Below are 22,140 nucleotides of genomic sequence, written 5' to 3'. Positions count from 1 at the left end.
TTTTCTGTTAATATATAGGGATAAGAGTTCAAGTTTTTGCTGGCTTTTCCATCAATCTTCCCTCAAGCCATCAATAGCAGAAGTCAAGATCTTGAATCTGGGTACTTTTGCTACCCCTCCCCTGTTTGCAGCTGAGATTAAGCAATAGTTAGGTGTTGCTGTATCACAAAATGATCAGGACAGAAGATAGATGATTCAGATTAAATGTATCACAAAATGACTTGAGATGAATCCTTCTTGGAAATACTTTTTCAAGTTTTAATTGGCTTGTATATTTTAAAGATGTTTTCTATAATCTTCTCAATTGGGGTTTCCAGACTTTATATGTTAAGGGAGACCTTGTTCGCATATCCTTTTCTTTTAGTACATTAGGAAATACATGCAAGTATTAGTGTTTTTTCCGTTGATGATAGAAAAACAAGACCTAGAAAACCCTGTCTTCTGCCTTCATTTTCCATTTTCCAAGCATAGGACCCTTGTTCATATGCAGCTAGATCTTGCTGCTTTTCTTATTGTTGTCCAGAATCAATCTGCTGTACCTGTGGCTGATGCTGCTGGTTCTGGTGCTCCAGCTCCAGCTGCTGCTGAAGATGTGATGCAGATGCTGTTTCCCTGGCTGGTAGTGCGGTTGTCGCTGCTGGTGCTGGTAGTTCCGCCGCTGCTGTTTCTTCCGGAGCTACTCTTGTATTGAGAGGATAATAAATAAAAAAGAGCAAAAGAGAAATTGTGGTTGTCGATAATACATTTCTCAAATATGCTACCACAAAGGAGCCTCCATCGCAGCCAACCTTTGCTGCTGTCGTGAATAGTGACCACTCTACCAGGAAGTTTCAAGTTTAGACTCTGTATCTTGTACTCCTAGCACTAATTTCCTTAGGACTGGCAACCATATGTACCTGTTAGCTTTAGATTCATAGCTTACCAAACAATAGGAACCTGTTACTGTTAGCATTTAGCATATCAGTTGTCCATATTGTATTATTGAAGTTTCATCTGATACCTTTTCCAACTAAGCTGCTTTCTGACTATAATTAATGGTAGTGTTGAATTGTTTCCCGTTATGTGGAGTCTTTATCTTATTAACTTTTGTTCATAGTCCTCTTAATTGACTCATGATGAGAAAGAACCCCCATAAAAGCAATAGCACAATTCAAGCATTGATACAAAATGTTCAGACAAGCAACTCAGAATTAAATCAGAATAGCTGGTTGAAATCTAGAACACATGTTAATCTAGAGTAGTTTCATCAGGGAAATAAATAAATTTGTAAAAAATCCTATAGTTTCTATTTTAATATACAAAAAAAGAGTATAAAATCATTCAAATGTACAGTTATTGCCAGGCACCTCGATTTTCCATTTCAGAAGCAAATAGAATTTGTTCATCAAACCTGCGATCATGCCGCCACGACCGTTGTAGTTCTAGTTCCTGTTGGGGCTCTTGTTCATCATTATTGAAGGGCCAGTGCTGTCTCCAGATTTGGCAAATAGAAGGAAGGTAAAAAAGAAAAAGAGCAATTGAGGATGTTCCTATAGTAACCAGAAATGGTCCAATGAAGGGAGTGAGTCCGATACTTGCATGGTCGTCAGAATTTGAAGCTGAGCACTCGGAGCTGTGCAAAGAAATTTGAAGCAAGTCAATAAGCGTCTCTGATATGTTAACAACAGCTTGCGAGATGTCAGGAATATATGGAGAATTCTTTGGGAAAACCTGTCACGTAATTTAGATGACTAAGAATAAACACTTGCGCACATAAAATGTCTGTATATGTTTATGATGGAGAATGAAAACTCACAAATCCAAAACCTCCAACTTTGTATATTGGTCCTGAAGTTGTGAAGCCATTGCAATTTTTAGCCAAGAAGGCCTTGATGTATGGAATTTCTAGAAATGCTGCGGCTATACTTCCATTTATAAGAGCTGCAGCATATTCTTCCTCGTTTCGAATTCGGACGATATTTTCATCTTGGATTTACAAGACATTTCTCAAATATGCCACTACGAAGGAGTCTACATCGCACCCAACTTTTGCACTGCTCTTCTTTAACGTATCTATGGTGACAGGACTCTCATTCAGTTGTTGAAGGGTAATCAAGGATGATAAATTAGCTGTAAAACTTTGAGTAGTAATCAAGGCCACAAAAAGCCAGGCAACCATCACCATCCGAGACAAATTGCTGTGCAATCCTTCACCTGAGAAAAAAATCTATATGTTTAACCAAATTATGTTTCTGATATATGCAAGTGAATTAAAAAGACATGGTTACCTTTGAGTTAAAAAAGTGTAATGAAAGATGTTGAAAGCATGGTTGAAATTTGTTTCCACCAAGAGCCACTGAAATCTGGATTATCTTTCTGCCGTTCGATCAACCATACAACAAATCCATTATACAAAGTAATGGCTGCAATGCTGATCCACAATTTTCCTGTAAATGGCTTCAAGAACAACCGAACTTTATTTATTTTCTTACTTTCCTGATACACCACCATCTGCACACCTGGCTCAGTGAAAGGTTGAGAGAACTCTGCATATTTACTACGGTTGGCCAAAATGGCCGTGTCTCCTATTGCTGCATCAAAAGACTAATTCCAAGGCAACAATTCAGTTGTAGGCTAAAGATTTTCTCGAAGTAGAGTAATATATGGAAGCTTGCAAGAAGAGAGAAAATATTGAAAACAATAGTTACCCGATTATAAACTTGGTATACCAAGGCATCATAGGAGCCATCATACCCGGTGAAATCACATGGCAAAGCATAGGGCAACCGAGAGAGAGTGGCGTTGAAGACATCAATTACAAATCCTGTAACTCTTATACTACCCCCAGGACCATCATATGATACTTTTACGAATTCTTTGTGACTATTTCCTGATGGAACTACTATTTTTAGTCTCTTGCCCCCTGCTGCTGATGCCCATCCGCGAGGAGCTGACCAAGGCCCTCCAGGCCAAATGATCTGCCTTAAAACTGTTATTGACTTGTTGTAATGGATGTTTGCACCAACAGTCTTTGAGAAACCATAGCCGTCAGTCCAATACCCGAGTTCAGTACTTATCCCTACAACATTGACTAGAGTAAAGATTCGTGCCGCAGGATGCAACATGCCATTTATAAAACATATATGACCAGTTAAGCCCTCAAATTTAGAAGCTAAGATTCTGTTCAACAAACTTGTTCCACCCATTGAAGCTTTAGGAGTGATACTTGTAGAATTTCCGAACCTTTTCGAACTTGGTCTTCCTTCCATTGCAAGAGCAACAGCCCACGTTGCATCATAGGCCTGTAAGGCAGAAATCCCTGGCTCTGGAAATGGCTCTTCAGGAAATTGAGAGCTGAACATCACCTGAAATCTTGAGCGAAAATCTTTGATTCTTTTACTGGAACTGGAAATGTAGCTTTTAACACCCAAGGCACCTTGCATTGATGAAAGGACCGAATTATTAAATGTATCAAAATAGTCTGATGTGGAGTCTGTGGTGATCCATACATATTCTTCTTCCATCATTTCCAATTTCTTCGCTTCCCTGAAAATGATTCTCGCCAGTGTTGCACTAGTGTGAACGATGAACACCCGGCACTGCCCGTTTCTAAGAGACACCAGTTTTTCAGATAAAAAACGGTATGGAGGTGAGGGGGGGAAAGGCAGTAGTTCACTGATTTCTGCATCTGCATCTTGAAGAGCAGCGAAGAGATGTGGTATGATGCTATTAATTTTGTTTTCTTCATAAATGACATTTACTCTCCGCCATTGCCAACTCTGAACTATAGCTGCTATAGCTTTCATCTGTGAGAGCTGGTTGCGAGCTGCATTAATCAGAAAAGGCCAACGTAAAGAGGCCCAAACTGGAACTTCATTTACCATCGAAAGGATAGGGACTTCATACCTGTTGCCAAGCTCAGCAACAAGGATAGCCTCTTGAGAAGTTCCCAAGCCTATAATAGCTTCTACATTGTGCTTTTTGATAAGTGTTTTAGCTGCAACACATGATTAGAACATTTATCTTCCGAGACAAAGTAGTTAAAAAGGGATTAACAAATGAAGCAGAAGTTCTTGCTCTTCAGAGAGCTTTAGATTAAAATGCTTCTTAATTATCCTCTTGCTCATGAGGTTCACTCGATCGTTGAATCAGATTCTACGAATGCAATGAGATGGATGTTCGAAGGGTCTGGGTTCAGTTGCATTGAAGCTTCAGTTAAAGCCTTGGGTTCTCTAAAGTTTTGCAGGGTGAATAGAGAAGGTAGAGTGCCTTAGCTGACATCTTGGCAAAGCAGGGTATTAGTAGACTGAGAGTTCTTGGCTTGGCTTTAATATTTGTGTTTGCTTTGTAATTTCTTAAACTCCTTGCCATTGTCTTGATGGCATTCTTTCAATAATATTCATCGATTTGAATAAAACAATAAAGCTAATGGATTATTTTTAAACAAAGTGTTTTTTTAGAATGCCCACGCTATATATTTTTTTATATTAATTTTATTCCTAATACTAAAAAAATAATTAATTTTTTTAGTTAAATAATCTTTAATTTTGAATGAAGTTAAAACTAGACACTTTAAATAGCTTTTAACTATGATAATAAGGTTTTTTTTTTTTACCATGAATAAGATAATTATAATTACTATTATGATCATAATAGTAGTACTGGTAATGTTAATAACAGAAAAGACCATGCAATATTATCTAAATATAAGTTTATTAAATTATTATTATTATTATTATTATAGACTGATAGAATGCATGCATCAAAGAAATCCTACTAATACAAAGGTATAATATTATTTAGAAACACAAAAGTTAAGCTATGCACTCTAATTATTAAAAGAAAAGAAAAATGGTAATGATCATGATTTTATTATTAAATATTGAGAGATACTATACATATTGAAACTATAACTATCTCTTAAACAAAAAAAAATATACTACATGAATTTATAAAGTATTATTTTTTATATAATATAATTATTTAATATAAAACTTAAATATTGTTATTTGTAGTCATTTATATATGTTTTGTTTTTCTTTGATCCAATATTGATTATATATTAGTTTGTTTGACAAGTAATTGCAACCCATAACGCAAATCCCAAAGTGAAACAATTAATTTTTTAAAATTATTAAAATAAAAATAGGAATCGATCAGTTCCTTTGATCAGCTAAGTATTTGTTTAATATAAATTCACCGTTTGTAATGGGTATAGACAGTCCTACAACTTCTGTGTATCTTCCTCTGCGAGCATGCATGTAAAATATATATAAAACAAATCGAGGTGACAAGAACAAGCATGGATGGCCGGTTTTATTCTTGCCGAATATAAAAGTTATAGACATACGGTAAACACAAATTAAAGTGTTGTTAATCCAAATGCAATTAATGGGCCTTTTTTAATAATTTCTTCTGTAGTTTATGTCTATGAACATATGGGGATATATATATATATATATGCACACATAATTCTGTAGTTATAAATCATATAACAAACATCCATGAATTGTGAAGATATTAAATGAATATAAGAAATTATTAATTTAATTACTTCTACATGACAAGCAATTTTTAAGAGACAATAAAAGTAATAAGCTTTTATTTTTAAAAAATTATTTTTTATATCAGCATATCAAAACAATATGAAAATATAAAAAAAAAATTATTTTAAACAAAACAAAATTCAAAATTTTTGGAAACGCGGTTTGCATCGCGTTCCCAAACACTCCCTAAAAGCTTGTTTGGGATGTTCCCTTAAATTTTGAATTTTTTTTGTTAAAAATTATTTTTTATGTTTTCAGATCGTTTTGATATTCTAATATCAAAAATAATTTTTTAAAAAATAATAATAATAATTTTAATGTATTTTCAAACAAGAAACATTTTCAACCGCAAATCGCTACCTCAATCCTAAACAAATCATAAACTCTACGCACAAGTGTTTACTTCATGCGCAATGGTCCGACCACAAGGCCGATTCGTGACAAGGGAAGTCTCAACTTTCAAGTTCAAACACTTGAGGGTACAAGATTGAGATTGGAGACTAGAGAGCTTTGTCAATCTAGTTATGTAAATATTTAAGGTTTGTAAAACTAAATATTAAAGTTATTAAACAACATATATACCTCATTAATGACATTACACGAGGAGACAGTGCTTTCAAAGATTTATAGCACAGCACATTTCCCACTTTCGATGCATGGAATACCAAAACCATAGCAATTAATTACTATCATTCGAGGCTTCTGTGCTTATATGGAGTCATGCATGCACAATTTAGTGTTTTGAGAGATTTTAGAGTTTTATAATTTCAAAGAGATTGGATCATGTCGTTCTCACCAGAGGAGGCTGCTCGGAAGGAATCCCCTTTCGAGTCTTTGACACACAGTCGGGGCCGCTGGGTAGCGTTGCTGTAAAAGTCCTGCAGTGCCATCTCCATGGCCACTCTCTCTTCTTTCCCGGCACGAGTTGTGCAATCTACAATACCACCTAAACTGAATTTGCGAGGTTTGTTTCCCATGGCAAAAGGATCAACACTGTCTACTTTAGACATTCCATTCGACAAAGAAGATGATAGAAAGAGGATCAAGAGGACTCGCAGTTTTCTAGATGGAATCATTTTCTGATCATGATTTACTTCTCAACATTGATACACACAGCAAGAACACTTAAATAATAAGAATGGTAGAATTGATTTTCTCAGTCAAACAGACTTGGATTTTCACGATTGCCATCTGGAGCTTGGCGGCAATTCTCACTATATTATGTATTGTATGAAAATGATCGTAGATTTTATTAATACGAATAGCATATGATAGGACCGACAAGCCAATAAAATGATGGCTAGACATGACCCAAACAACATAATACCTGTACATCAATCTCAAATATCATATAATATATATATATATATGGAGAAATATTTTTAACGTTTCGCCCTCACATTAAAAAATTTAACATATGCTATTCAGGGCATTGAATAATTTTTACAAACTTATTAGTCATTAACAAATAAACCAATAATAAATAAATTTTTTATTATTTCAATTGCACAATGAAACAACTAAAATATTATTGGAAGCAAAAAAAATTAAAACGATATTTTTATATTTTCACAATGGTTTTTTAGTTATTAATAGGTCAACTAATGAGCAATTTGGTATTTAGCCAAAATATAATAGATAATAAAAAAACTAAAAATATAGTAAAATAACCAAATTATCATTAGAAACTAAAAAATTAAAATTGACCTTAATGAAATTTTTATCTTTTTATAATAATTTTATTATTATTATCAGGTCAGCTTAGAAGCAATTTGATATTTAAACAAATATCAAAAAAAGGTTAGGGAGCGTGTGGTGCACTTTCCAGTGCTTGGGAGGCTACCGCGCCCTTCGGGCAACGTGGGCGATGCCTCTTCAAGCCCGAAAATGTCATTATATCATGTCGTTTCAAGTATCACCACATTCTTTTCTTGGTGTTGTGGCGCATTTCAAAGATCGTGGTTTGGTTTTTCACCGGTGGGTTTTTTTTCTCTTTTTTTTTCTTTCCTCCTTTTAAAATTATAATTTGACCATCTTTGTTGTTAGTATTTCAATTTCAGTTCTTATTCCTTTTATTTCTAGTTTTTGTTCTGGGAACTTTTATAAAAGTTTTATTTGTTTTCAATTTCAATTTTTTATATATTATTTTTTTATTTGGTCCTTATTTTTTTAATTATTTTTGGACTTTTTGTTGAATTGATTTTTATTTTTAATTTCATCCACCAATCAAAAATATATATTTTTTATTTCAATTTTTATCATCATTCTTGTTATTGTTTATGGATCATTTTGCTAATTAATTTTTCTTTTTAATTTCACCTTTCAATCAAAAATAAAATTTATTTTTTATTTTAATTTTAATCCTTATTTTTTTTTTTTTTTTTAGAGTCCTTTAATGTAATCAATATTCTTTTCTCATTTCTCATGCTTGGTTCATAAAAGATGCAGACTTTTACTCGTTCTAGATCTTGGAAGATTGGATTTGTTCACAACAGATTTGTTTTCTCTTTGCGAGCTTTTATACTAATAACAGAACAAATTCCAGTGAAAGAGGAGAAATTTTATGGTATTTTAACTTGTACTTATCGTATAATACGATGTGATAATAAAATTGATATTATCACATTTGGTGAGCTCGAATATGATTTTTTTTTTTTTTTTTGTGTTTACCTCTCTTTTATAGTATAACTAGTTAATTAATTCTTGTTACACCACACGTCAAATATTATTTTTTTTCAAAAATAATTATATATATAGACTTTTTTTATGCATTTTTATAGCTAAAAAAATTCTAAATATAAATAAAAACATTTATTCATACATGTAATTAAATAAATTAACTATATGTGTAAATAAATAAGTCATCAATGATAACTAGAAATAAAACTCTAAAAATTAAGAGATAAGTGTAGATCAAGATATTTAATCTCGTAAAACGAGACATTTACCCTGCTGTGTTTACTAAATTTTGTTTGTTTAATTTTTTTTATTTATTTAAACTATAATAGAAACAGACACATATTAAATTGATTGAATAAAAAAAATATGTAAGGCTATACATATCAGAAATATCATCTGCAAAAAAAATATTTTTATTTTAAAAAGTAAGTTTATCTATACAAAAGATAGAAAAAAAATTATAAATGAAACAGAAAAATCTCTTCAAAAATTAAATACACACAAATGATTTTAAAAAAGTCTCCATCTAAAAATGGGTAAATAAAAAAATAATAAAAATCATAGATGAGTGATATTAATCGAAATATAAATTTAAAAGTTATTTTACAAAAATTCATTAAAAAAATATCAATAAAAAAAAGAAAAACCAAAAAAAAAAAATAGCTTAAGTGTTATGACTTAACTTGTCAAACCTATTATTTAGGTCATTAACTCAACCGGGTAAAATAATTTTGTATATTAATTAAGTTTATACCTAACATATATATTTAAAAACATAAAATGGCAAAAAAAACAGTCTATGTGTGCTAGATGGGCTTTCAAGCTCAAGCCCGCGTGTCTGGGCTTGTTTTTATTTTGTTTTGATATTTTAAAGGGATTTATATTGAAAAACAAATATGCAAACGACAAGCCTAAATTCCGAGCATTACTATGGTGGCTGGAAAATTGAGGCAATGCCTCTTTTGTCTAAAAAACTTAATTTTCAAGTCATTTCAACCCAAAAACACTTCACTAACATCATTGGAATAACCACAAATCAATCCATCAACTCAAAATACCAAAAAAAAATCCAAAAACACGAAATCAAACCGGGTTAGATATATTTTCCTCGACTTAGATTTGTTTTTTCAAGCAACATTATGGATATAAACAACTAGCATCAAGCCCTTTTCATCTCATCTAACCCGTAGATGCCAAAAAATTCATTTTAGTGATCGAAAATGGCTTGAACGATAATTTTCTTTCTCTTCACTAGAATTCAACAACTCTTCTCTCTCTTCTTTTTCTAACTATTGATTGAAAAATAAACAAATAAACTTCTATATCAAAACTAATTTTTTAAAAATTTTAAGCAACCTGAATTGTATAATTGATGTTATTTTTTAAGTTTGATGATCTAAGTATTATCATATAATCTCTTGCGTACCACCCATGTTTAACACCTTTTTAATTTTAATCCGCGCTTGCCTTAAAAATCCAAATCAAGTTATCTTTAATCTTCAATGAGGATGAAATCGTTGAAGACCATAATAAATAATAAGAAAATGCAAAATATCATCCACAGTGTTTTGTATGTAAACAATGTCGGCTCCACAGTAGACAGCCCAAGCATTTTAGTTTTTTATCTAATAGTTACAGATTGAGTACTGTAAAGTTTGGAGTGAAATAGCGAAGTCCTAGGAAAGCATAGATATGAGCAAAGAGAGAAAATCCCTACGGATGCAATCTTCTTCTGGGTATTAGTTTCTTTTTTCTAAACCCCACACCCCACCTAACAAAGTGAAAGATAAAAGCATTCCTTCCCTTGAATTCCAAAATGCATTACTAGCAAATTCTCAATTCAGTTCTCATCGATCATTAAATGAAATCTACGGGATTGCTAGACAAGTAAATATGAGTTAGCAAAGAGGGGATTTAGTTCTTGGGATCTAAGTTCTACTCTCACCGTGCAAAAAATAATGAATAAAGCATCAAATAATCTTCAACGGCATGTTTACATGCAGAATAGGAACCAAAATCAGGGATTCTTAGCATGTACAACTCAATGAACAGTATTACCATCAGTTTGCAAATCAATCAAAGAAAAGCCATTAATTCGACATAAACTTGCAATGCCCGATTGTTTCTGCCCTGCAATGAGAGCAGATGAAGAGAAACACCTAGCCGTAGCATTTTCCAGTTTTAACCACTTCCCCCATCCTTTGCTCAGTCTGTAACTTCAATGCTTCACAACTTATGGGCATTCTATCTGTTACTATATTTCTAGGCTCTAACCCCAAAAGCTATGCTCTTACAGATACAATACCACAAGGACCATATGGATAACAAAACTACACTGAAGAAAAGGCTTGGAGGAATTAACAAGAAGAGCCACGTTTAGGGAGGGGGTGAATTATCCCAAAGAGACCATTTTTCCCACACCAGACTACTATTGTGTCACAAAGATTAATCCAATTGTAAATTGTTTCTCGCGATCAATAAGCATTAACCGGAGGATGAAATTAACATATCAATGATGATTTTTGCATCAACACACAGCACTACTCAAACGCATACCACATTTTGAAGTTAAAAGGAAAAGGCCAGCTACTTATGTGACATGAAGCCTCAATTCTAGACGTACTTAACAGAAATCTTTCATAACATATATCAGCACATATATTAGATTACCATATGTGACATGTCAAAACCTGCATCAGCTATCTTACATTAAAGACATCTTCTTTACCTACAACATAACAAAGTCAAAACAGACCTGCAAGCCATCATCCTTCTATTGGAACACATTCTTCCATTGGAACACATTCTTCCATTGGATCACATTCTTCAGCAGGAGCACATTCTTCCATTGGATCACATTCTTCAGCAGGAGCACCTTCTTCAGCTGGAACAGATTCTTCAGCTGGAACATATTCTTCAGCTGGAACAGATTCATCAGTTGGAACAGATTCTTTAGCTGGAATACAGTCCTCAGTGGCAACACATTCTGACATATCTAATGCCTTTCGCTCTCCAAAAATTTCCTTCAGGAGGTTGAATTTCTTCTCAACAAGCAGCAACTTGTCATCCAGTAACTTAATGGTGTCCTCATATCCTTCAAACTTAGGAATGCACTCTACTTCAAATTCCTTAACCATCTTCTCAAGCAATACACAGTTTAACCTTTCTTCTTCCTCTTGCTTCAGGCGTTGCTTCTCCAATTCTGTGGTACTCAACACAAGACCTCCAGACCCAGTATCCTTGTAAATCGGTTCTTCAGGTAGTTGGCATTTTACTCTGTACTCAGCAAATGCCTTGTGCGTCTCCTTCAAAGCCTTTCTATAGCCCTCTAAGAGATTTCCCATCATATATAGTTCACGTTCAAGCCTATAAACTTCCAACTGGCTTTTCCGCTGCTCTTCCATCTTGGCCTTCTGCAATTGCTGAATGAAGTTATCACGCTGCTGCAACTCATCAAACAACACCTGTTGATGCATACTCATTTGCTGACATGACTGTTCCTTCTGCTCCATCATCATCCTAGCTTTTCCCATCATATGCTGCATCTCCTCCTCAAACATATCAAAGTCCGAGTAAGGCTTTGTATCCCAATGCCCATCACTTCTCATCCTTTTACTACCACCACCAAGTGAGTGATGAGGAATATCGCTCTCAAGATGGTCAATCACCCTCTTGCTCCCGCCAACATTACCAAAAAGTGAAGAACCACCAGGAATTGTCTCTGTATTAACCCTAGAAACAAGAAACTCCCCTGATGATACATTATCATGAATTTGGACCCCTGAACTAAAAGGAACTTGAGCTGCTCCCATTGCCTCTAGAAGATTCTCAGAGCTTACACCCTCCAAAATACTCCTTTTGGATGAAATATGAAAGCCAACATCATCATCATCCTCTTCTTCCGCCTCCTCCTCCAACTCCTCCTCCTCTACCTCCTCCCTTGCCTCCTCCTCTGCCTCCTCTTCTTCTCCTTCCTCCCCTCCCTTTCCCTCTTCCTCTCCGTCCACCTCAACCTGCTGTTTCCTCTCTTCCTCACATTCCATTCCCCCAACTTGACTAAGACTACACGGCTGCAGAAAATGCCCATCCATGCTGATCTTTCTCCACTGACCCTGATCTTCTTCCTCTTTCCTCTGTTCAAAACCCATCACGTCCTCATCACAAACAATCTCCTTCCCCTCTCCCTCTTTCTCACCCTCTTCCTTCCCTGCATTATCCATCCCTCCAAGACTCAACTCAATTTTATGTTCCTCTAACACAGAGGATTCACCTCTAAACTCATCAACCATCTTCACATCATCATCCATCTTCACAACCTCCTCCGTCTTCAAACCTTCCTCCATCTTCAAACCCTCCTCCTCCTCGCCTTCCTTAGCATCAATCTCTATTTTAACACTCTCCTCCTTCAACAACTCCTCTCTCTGGCATTTTATCAAACATTGCAAATGCGACGCATAATAACAATTCCCTAAACTAGGCACTGCATTCAACTCTTTCTCCACCATATACCAAACCATTCCAGCCCAATCCAACTTCTCAAAGTTCCCTTCTTTAATCAATTTAATCCAGTTCAATATATCTGGCGGCATCATCCAAGTATCCTCATGTAACAAAATCCAATTCGAAACCAACTCCTCTATAAACCCAATTGACTCCGCACTCTCCTTCACCTCAGATGCCCCATCTCCTACATTCCCCTTATCTTTCTTCACGGGCAACTTCAAAGCACGCCCTAAATCAGCCCGATTCACCATAATTTTAATCTCATTAACATAACTACCCCGCATCGCAGGGTTATAACCAGCAATCAATTGAGCAAGCAAATCAGCACGAAGAAGAGTATCAAATTGCAAGTGCACAAAATCCCACAAACCCAATTTTTTCAAAAGGGTTTCATGGGAAGCAAAGTCAAGGGCTTTGTTGGGCACAAAGGGGATTGGTTTTAGGGATTGGCTTAAAGTTTCAAGCTTTTTTTCTAACTTTTTAACCTGCACGCGTCGTTTTTTGCTAGCCTTTCTGCCTTTCCGGCCACCAACGCCACGACGGGAGGCAGCGGTGGTGGCGGGAGAAAAAGTCGAGAGGTCTTCAAAGTCGTCGTGGTTTTGGTTTGTTGGGTCATCTTCTTGTGGGTTAGGGTTTGGGATTTCTAGGGTAAGGGTTTTGGGAAATTGGGCATCATCATCAGGTAAAGTTTCTTGAATTTGATCTGGGTTAGGGATGTTAGGGTTTTGAGAGAGAGAGTTTGAGTGTGGGTTTGGATCTTGAGGGAGAGAAGGAGACGAGGCCATGGGAGTGGAGTGTGTTGTGTGTTGTGATACAGAACTGTTCGTTTTTGGACATAAACTAAAGACTTTATATTAAGGTTGAATCCTTAACCTGTATGGGGTACTGTGACTATGTGTAACACATTTTGAAAGAATAGTACCTCTGCTATTACTTTTACAGCATTGGTTGATTTGAATTTTGAAGTTGCCTCTCAAATATTTCAAGTTTAATTCAAGAAATAGATTTTACGATAATGTTTTTGTTTTAATATTCAAGATATTTTTTTTTCCTTTCCCAAGCAAAATTCTTTTTGATTTCACATCAGTTTTTTAAAAATATATTCAAATAATTTTTTTTAGATATTTTTTTTCTTACATCAGAAACATTAAAAGACATTAAAAAAATATTAGTTTGATGTTTTTTCAAGACAAATATACTTTGAAAAAACCTATAAAAGTAACCGCACTTCTAAAAAGTTCTTCGTAAAATTCATATATGGATATACTTTTCTTACATTCTTGAATGTGTTTGGCTGATACGCATCATTATCAAACACATTATTGTAAAGACGCATTAGATCTAGTCAACTCCAAACCTAAAAGTTGTTGGGTCTGGTAGATGCTACCAGCCTAGTGCTTGACAGTACGTCAAGCCTAAGCACACCTAGATTTGACACGTGCCAGGCCTAATAGCTTGTCAAGACACAACCTGAGTCTAGTGCATGCCAGACTCAACCAGGCTAACGGGGTGGGCCTGTCATGAGTTATTCGGGAGTGTCGAGCCTGAGGATTTTCCAAGAATTTTTATAATTGCACTCTAGGTATGGTCAGGTTTGCTACACTTATTGATTCAAACACAATATTTGAATCTAATATTTGAATCTAATGTTATCAATTCTGTAAATTTTTATAAAAATGTTATAGAATTTATTTTTCAACAAATAAGCTTAACTAAACAACTATACACTCCACCACCACCATTTGGTGTACCATGTTATAGAAGTCTCTCGTGGTCTACCATGTCTCCATCATTTTAATGGATAAAATGAATGGAATACAACTTATAATATTGAAAAGTTAGAGTTATACCTTAACTTCTCCTCTCCACAAAAAGACAAGAGTCATAGGTTATAATACACCATGAATCCTCTAAAATAAAGGTTCACAATTTTTATTCTCTACTGTATGCATTTTTTAGAGCATCTCTTTCTAGAATATTATTGTATTTTCTTTCTTTAAAAAATACTTACTTAAACATCTATAAGTCCTCACATTCATCAAAAAAGACCTTTTACAAGTAGTAGTCATAAGTTATCTTGACCTACCAAGCACCAATTAATATATATTTCGTGCATGTAATCTAACATCAAAATAATAAAATTAAGGTGTATAATCTTCTTCTTTACAATGAATTAATATGTACTTTAAGTAATCTGTTATAAATTTATTATTTTACTTTAATTCGTATGCTTATATAAATAAAAAGATAAACATCTAGGGCGTCAATGATTTTATACCGGCAGCAACATTATTATTATTTTTATTATTATAATCCTGAATCTAGTTTTATAGATTCGATGTGTTTTAATTTTATTTTATAATTTATCTTATTTTTTTACCCCTCGTGAGGTTTGAGTATTGCATGGTCGCTAGATTTTGACCCGCCTTATGTTGTAAATTTGTATTTCTTTTTATCAAAAATAATGTCTACGAGATGCAACCATGTTTAAAATAATAATAATAATTTAAGTTATAATCATGATTGGGTCTTATAAGTTAGTTTTATTTTAATTAAAAAAAAATAAACAATGATATTAGATTGATAATTTTTTTTTAAAAAGATCATAATAATTTGAAAACAAATATTTGAAAGTATAAATTGGATAAGAAAAAACTAACAAAAACATCAGCTCGATTTAACCTGAAGTACCGTGATAAACGCGTAACCCAGGTAATAAAAGGCAAGCCAGCCTAAATTAAACTAAAAAAACTCGTGGCTCATGTCATGAGTTCAAGATAACCCAATAGAAAATAAATTAAAGAAAATCATAAAATAATTTTTTTAAAAAAATATTGTTGAATGATAAAATCAAAAAATAAAATAAGTCAAAAAAGAAAGTCGACCCACATTAACTTTTCAAACCTGCGATTTTGGTCATTAAACTGGAAGCATTGTATATGGAAAAATCATAAAACATAATCCTCAACAAATCAAACTTTGAAAGATGAAATTGAAAAAAAAATCAGTTATACAAAAGGATAAGAAAAATAACAATGAGAAGAATGAGCGTAAAAATCAAAATAAAAACTAAATTAGTGGTTAGCAAAAAAAATTTGATTGAAGAGAGAAATTGAAAAGAGAAAAACTTTAATAAAAAGAAAAAAATCATAAAAATAAGGACTCAACTGAAAAAATAATACACCATAAATTTGAATTGAGAGATAAAATTGAAAACCAATAATGATTACACTAAATGATTAAGAAAAAAAAATTAAAAATCAAAAGAATAAAGATAAGGTGAAAAAAATAATACATGATAAATTGAAATCGAATGATGAAATTAAAAAAAAAATTATAAAAAACCAATGCAAAAAATTAAAAAAAAAAGAATAAAAACAAATTTAGGGTTAACTCTAAAAATTTGAAGGGTTAAATATAAAAATTTTGAAGAAAAAAAAAGAAAAAAAAAAGTTATCAATGCTACACCAAAGGTTTATTTAGAACATGTGTAAACCAGTCATGTGAAAGCCACTGATAGGAATGGAAAGCCACCCTAGAGTAGAAGCTGTTGTTTGGTTGCCAATCAACGCCTATACACGTCACCTGAAAACCGCAACAATCCTTCATGCGTTGATGTGTGTAACATCAACCATTTTTTTAATATTTTTTAACATTAAAGTATAAATTTACCCGTGATCCCACCTCAAAAAAAAAAAAAAAAAAAAACCAAAGCTATAATGATGAAAATGACGCCTGACCAAAGCTAACAGTTTTTTTTTTTTTTACTTCAAGGGCATTTCATTAATTTAACTGTGTATTTAAAGTTGAGAATGTAAAAATACCCTTATATGTCACACCTATTTTTTTAAAAGTATTTTCATAATTTTATTGTTCAAATAATAATAAAAAATCCAATTACAACAATCACCTATACAAAGTTTTTATGTCACACAACAAAAGATTATAATTTTATTGTCGTATTTTATAGTCAATTTGAGTCTAAATTTACAGTAAATCAATTTTTTTTCATTTTAAATGTTTGTTTTTGTGTTGCAGAATGTTTTTTAAATTGTTTTTTGTATAGAAAAATTAAATTAATATTCTTTTGATATTTTTAAATGATTTTAATATATTAATATTAAAAATAAAAAAACTAAAAATATTATTTTAATATATTTTTTATTTAAAATTACTTTTCATGCAACACCATGCTAAAGACACAACATTTATTTGTTATTTCCTGTCATTTCATGTAATTTTTTTTTTCTTCTTCTTTTATTTTTTTATTTTTGAGAATCTTTGTACTTAATTAGACCAACTTTTACGTAATCATTGTGTCCTTTTCATAAAGGAATAATTTATTTAAGCGTGGCTATAAAATTCAAAAGGAAAAGAACAAACTTCTTCTCTATCATCAATCACCCTCTTTAGATGTGGTGGACAGTTGAGGAATCCTCGAGCTTTTTTGCCCAAGCTTAAAAAAAAAGAAGAAAAAAACATGCAGCAGTGTTAGTAAATTATAACTTTAATCCAATAGTTTATTGAAACTAATTAATTAATTCTTATAGAAACATAAATAATTAAATAAACTCTTAGCTATAGAGTTGAACATCTCAATCAATTCTTTTCCAACAAAAAATGCTTCTTTCCTAGGTAATTTTTTTTATTATTTTATATTCTTCCCTTTTCCTTTTTAGCATTTTTCAAATAGTAAAATTATAAAGCAAGACATTATAAAAAATTTATGAAATGGAAGCACTATGTTATAAATGAGTCTAATAACATAAAGATTAAATATGCATCATTTAAAACTTTGACGAGCGGCTCAACTGGTCAGGTTTTATATTTGTTCTTTAATGATAACAAGTTCGAGTCTTCTCAGGATCACTGGAGGCTTATATGGTTGTTAACTTTAAGATTTATAAGATTAATCGAGGTGCGCGTAAGCTGACCTAGATACCCACATTAATAATAATAAAAAAATTCATTGTTTAAAACCTACAAGATTAAATTATTTAATTTCTTAAGCTACTGAGACTTATAGTTTATTACAGCAGTGGTGGGACGTGGTAGAACTTTGTCGTTGTAGCCAATTGGGGCGATTTATAGTGGACATAAATCCTAAGCTCTCTTTGTCCAACCCAAACATGTTTGGAAAAAGTCGGGCAGATTTAGGCACAGCCCAAACTGCTATTGCTTAAACCCCAGAACAAGAAACGAAAAGACTGAGTGCAAAAGGCAAACAAAAGATCAGTTCTTGATGACCAAGAAACGTTTTGAACTCCTTTTGGGTCTTAAGTTCACTGTTCAAGGTTGTTGTGTTCTTGAGATTCAAATACGAATTATCCCTTATCAACCTTTTTAAAAAAATTACTTTAAAGAATAATATCTAACCATTTAAAAGATAAAAAAACTGTTTCAAATCATTTTCACTAATAGTCTATGAGAAAAAATAAATATTGCTCTCAGTAACAAGTTCATTGATTTTTTGTTATAATGTCAAAGATAATAATTATACTGTTACAATGAATAGTGATATGTGTATTGGGATATAATGAATTCTCCATGCCAATCTTTTTTCTTTTTTTTTTGAATTCTAGGTTTGGTTCTCAATAACTCAGCAACAGAGCTGTCAAGAAGAATTATGAGGTTGAATTTTGGTCACTGATTTGCATGTGAATGACTGGATTCTGAGTTCTTGATGTCTCTTTGTTTTGCAGAATCTCCTGGTTTCTGGACTGTCCTGCGCTGCATTGCTAGGTGCCTTTTTACGCTGTTCCCTGTATGTGTACTGTTGGGTGCTTCCTGTTGCAAAACTTTCAAAAGACCAGCTGCTGGGGTTTCTCGTTTCTCCTCTTGGCATCTACAGAGAACAAGTATTTTTTTATTATGGAAATTATCAACGGACAACCTTTTGACAAATGATACATTTACTAGCATTTCAATGCAAGTTGAAGAGCATTGATGTACAATTATGTCATAAATTGTTCTACACTCACGTTTATGTATAATGTCTCAACTATTTTGAGATTTCTAAGTAGATATTATCTTGTAAAATTGAAGAAAATCTTTGTATCTCTTGAAACGCAATCCATTTTCTTTTTTGTTATGGAGTTGTTCTTGGCATTCTGTCTGCTACTATTATTCTATGCTATCTCCAAGCTTTGTAAGTTGGCATACCAAAAGAGAGACCAACGTTGTTATATGCTAAGCTATCAGTGCCAAAAAGACGCTGAGGACCGAAAGCTTGATACTGGATCTGTGCTAAAATTGTTTTACGAAACAATAGTCTGGGAATAGAAGAATACAGGTTTCTTTTAAAAACTAAGGTTAGTTCTGGCATTGGAGAAGAAACTTATTGCCCGAGGAATGTCATAGAAGGAAGAGAGGAATCTGCAACTCTTATGGATGCACTTTCGGAGATGGATGATATCATTTTTGATACTCTTGACAAGCTCTTTGCTAAGACAGGAGTTTCTCCATCAGAGATTGACATTATTGTCGCTTCAGTCTCTCTGTTCTCCCCAGCTCCCTCTCTATCGGCTCGAGTAATAAAGCGTTACAAGATGAGGAAGGACATCAAGGCATTCAATCTCTCTGGAATGGGTTGCAGTGCAAGTGTGGTAGCGGTTGATTTAGTCAAGCAATTGTTCAAGACATACAGGAATTCATTTGCAATTGTTGTGAGCACAGAATCCATAGGTCCAAATTGGTATTCTGGCAAAGAGAAGTCCATGATGCTCTCCAACATTCTATTTCGTACCGGGGGCTGCTCCATGCTCTTAACAAATAATAGAGCTTTGAAGGAAAACGCCCTCTTGGAATTGACTTGTGCTGTACGCACACATATCGGCTCTGATCACGAAGCATACAGCAGCTGTATCCAAGTAGAAGATGACCTTGGCAACAAAGGCTTTCGCCTCACTAGAGATCTACCAAGAGCGCGCTGGTGCTAAAGCTTTAACCATGATCCTCCGAGTTCTTCTTCCTAAAGTTCTACCACTGTCAGAAATGCTCCGCTATAAAATAAGCTATTATCGAAATAAAATAACGAAGAGGTCAACTCCTAAGGGTATTGCAGGACCTGGTTTGAATCTCAAGTCTGGAATCGACCACTTTTGTGTGCACCCTGGTGGACGGGCAATTATCGATGAGGTTGGCAAGAGTTTAGCACTCAACGATCATGATCTTGAACCAGCTAGAATGGCACTTTATCGGTTTGGAAACACATCATCCGGTGGCCTGTGGTATGTTCTAGGTTACATGGAGGCCAAGAAAATGCTCAAGAAAGGTGAAACGATACTGATGATCAGCCTTGGGGCAGGTTTTAAGTGCTACAATTGTGTGTGGAAGGTTATGAAGGACATGGAGGATACAAATGTCTGGAAAGACTGCATAGATCATTACCCTCCAAACACCTTAGCTAACCCTTTCTCTGAGAAGTTCGATTGGATCAATGATGAAAGCATGAGATTTGCCAGGCGTGAAGATTACGTACCCAAGATATGCATATAATTACAAATTAATCCAGTTATAATTATTAGCATAATTATACTGTTGCAATATTGGTGTGTTTAAATTAAGGTAATTTGTCTTAAGACCTTTCTTTCAGTCCCATATAATTGTGTGTAAGTAACTTCAGGTATAATTCTGATGATGCCCATATTGGTCTTGTAATAATGTTACAGCAAGCTGTTTGAACTATTATACCAGATTATCATTTACATCTGTACTTGAGTTTACATGAACCGAGTTATTAATTCTTCCTTGTAATTAGTATACGTACCTTCATGCGTAAAATATTCTTGGTAGAATTTAGATTCCATCATCTAATCTAAAAAAATTTAAATATTCATATCAAAGTATTCGTACCAGTATTTATTATCTAATATTATTTATTATTTAACATATATATATATATATATATATATATATATATATATGTGTGTGTGTGTGTGTGTGTGTTTAATAATGTGGTATATGATATTTTTAAAAATTAATTATTAATTGAAAATGTATTAAAATGATATTTTTTAAGATTTTTTTGTATTAACAAGTTAAAACCATAAAAAAATATTTTAAAAATATTAGTTTAATATTTTTTTAGATAAAAAATAATTTTAACAATATTTTTATAAACAAAAGTTAATACAGTGCCTGAATTGTATGAGCCCCATTAGTTCGCTGATGCGAAGTTCTGTAACGTTGATGGTCACTAGTCAAGGGGATGAGATGCTATAATTTTTTTTTTATTAACGTGTGTGTTTGAGTCAGTTTGCGCGCACCTCGACTAATACCACAGGCTCTAAAGTTAAAGACCATGTAAGCCTTCAGTGACTCTGAGGTTTGTAAGACTCGAACTGGTAACATATAGAGAGCAAATTTAGAACATAATCAGTTGAGCTATACCCCTCATAGTTTAATTAATTAATAATAGGGAAAAGGTGGTCAGGTTTAAGGGCCAAGACCCCATGTTAAGGAAAACATAAGATGCGAATTGAAACTATTTTATTAAAATTTATTTTTTTTATTTTTGTTTAAAATTAATTTTTTATATTTTTCAATTATTTTAATATGTTGATGTCAACAATATTTTTTTTATCAAACAAAAAAAATATTTTTTAATATATTTCCAAAAACAAAACACACTATGAATCAAATTCCTTTGTTGTTGTACGTGCAAGCTGTTAGGTGAAGTCCTACAAATATAATTTATATTATTTTTTAACACACTTCCTCAAGTAAAAACCTCTTGGACTTGAATTTTGCGTCCACTCACACTATCTTGCATTTAATTTTTATTAAATAAATAAAGATAATAAAATTTAAACTCGTTACCGCTTAGTCATCAAGGTTCTAATACCTTATTAAAAAATCAATTCAATTCAAAAACTTAAACGGTTAAATGAGATCTTAAATTATAATTTATATTATTTTTTAACCTGAAGCTAATTTGTTTCTCCTTTTTAATCTTATTAGGGTAGGGAAAAAAAGTTTCATATTAGTGTACCCAAAATTCTTGCTAGCATTTTCGGATATCATATGATCGCGATATATTATTCTAACAAGATAAACGAATAACATATGATTGCAATATAAATAAAAAGTTGATGAGATCATGATAGAGATATCATATTAAGAAATTACTTAATTAAAGGAACCTAGTTAATTATAAAAGTACTTGAATGAAACAATAAAAAACTTTGATGGAATATAATAAAAAATATTAACATTCATGTAATCGATTTTTACAAAATATAAGTTAAAGTAATAACAGCAATTTAAGGGTAAATGACAGGTGATCAAATAACAAAAAAATTGATACTTAAATTGAATTTTTTTTAAAAAATAATATACTAAACAAAATAAAATAAAGCTTATATATTTAATTGTGAAAAGGGTATAAAATTAGTATATTAATAGTTGATTATCCCCAAAGACAGCAGTCACC

The 22,140-nt window shown here is 32.9% G+C and overlaps 2 protein-coding genes and 1 pseudogene across 2 annotated transcripts; 1 reads left to right on the top strand and 2 right to left on the bottom strand.

Annotated features, from left to right (window-relative positions):
• Nucleotides 1-51: 51 nt before the first annotated feature.
• On the bottom strand, nt 52-6,601 carry LOC7494604 (glutamate receptor 2.7). Its single transcript, XM_024591206.2, has 7 exons — nt 6,322-6,601; nt 2,688-3,976; nt 2,499-2,583; nt 1,796-1,965; nt 1,540-1,710; nt 540-681; nt 52-158 (listed from the first exon to the last, which is right to left on the bottom strand). Exons 1-7 carry the CDS (start codon nt 6,599-6,601, stop codon nt 52-54), a joined length of 2,244 nt encoding a protein of 747 aa, XP_024446974.2.
• Nucleotides 6,602-10,969: 4,368 nt separating this feature from the next.
• Nucleotides 10,970-13,492, bottom strand: LOC7467465 (uncharacterized). The gene has a single exon (XM_002325549.4). The coding sequence runs from the start codon at nt 13,490-13,492 to the stop codon at nt 10,970-10,972; it is 2,523 nt and encodes an 840-aa protein (XP_002325585.3).
• Nucleotides 13,493-18,797: 5,305 nt separating this feature from the next.
• LOC7467464 (3-ketoacyl-CoA synthase 19-like) lies at nt 18,798-20,204 on the top strand (annotated as a pseudogene).
• Nucleotides 20,205-22,140: the final 1,936 nt, after the last annotated feature.

The sequence above is a fragment of the Populus trichocarpa genome, chromosome 19 (genome assembly GCF_000002775.5).
Source record: "Populus trichocarpa isolate Nisqually-1 chromosome 19, P.trichocarpa_v4.1, whole genome shotgun sequence".
In the NCBI taxonomy this organism is placed as follows: Eukaryota; Viridiplantae; Streptophyta; class Magnoliopsida; order Malpighiales; family Salicaceae; genus Populus; species Populus trichocarpa.
Note: the sequence above shows the minus strand (reverse complement) of the source record. Positions and strands in the feature narration are given on the sequence as shown.

What these genes read in the sequence shown, in the direction of transcription:
- LOC7467465 (XM_002325549.4), bottom strand. Translation starts at nt 13,492, where the DNA reads ATGGCCTCGTCTCCTTCTCTCCCTCAAGATCCAAACCCACACTCAAAC.
- LOC7494604 (XM_024591206.2), bottom strand. Translation starts at nt 6,601, where the DNA reads ATGATTCCATCTAGAAAACTGCGAGTCCTCTTGATCCTCTTTCTATCA. An exon ending in TCAACCTTTCACTGAGCCAG is followed by an intron (nt 1,966 to 2,498) that starts GTGTGCAGATGG and finishes TGTAAATCCAAG; the next exon opens with ATGAAAATATCGTCCGAATT. An exon ending in AAGTTGGAGGTTTTGGATTT is followed by an intron (nt 1,711 to 1,795) that starts GTGAGTTTTCAT and finishes ATTACGTGACAG; the next exon opens with GTTTTCCCAAAGAATTCTCC.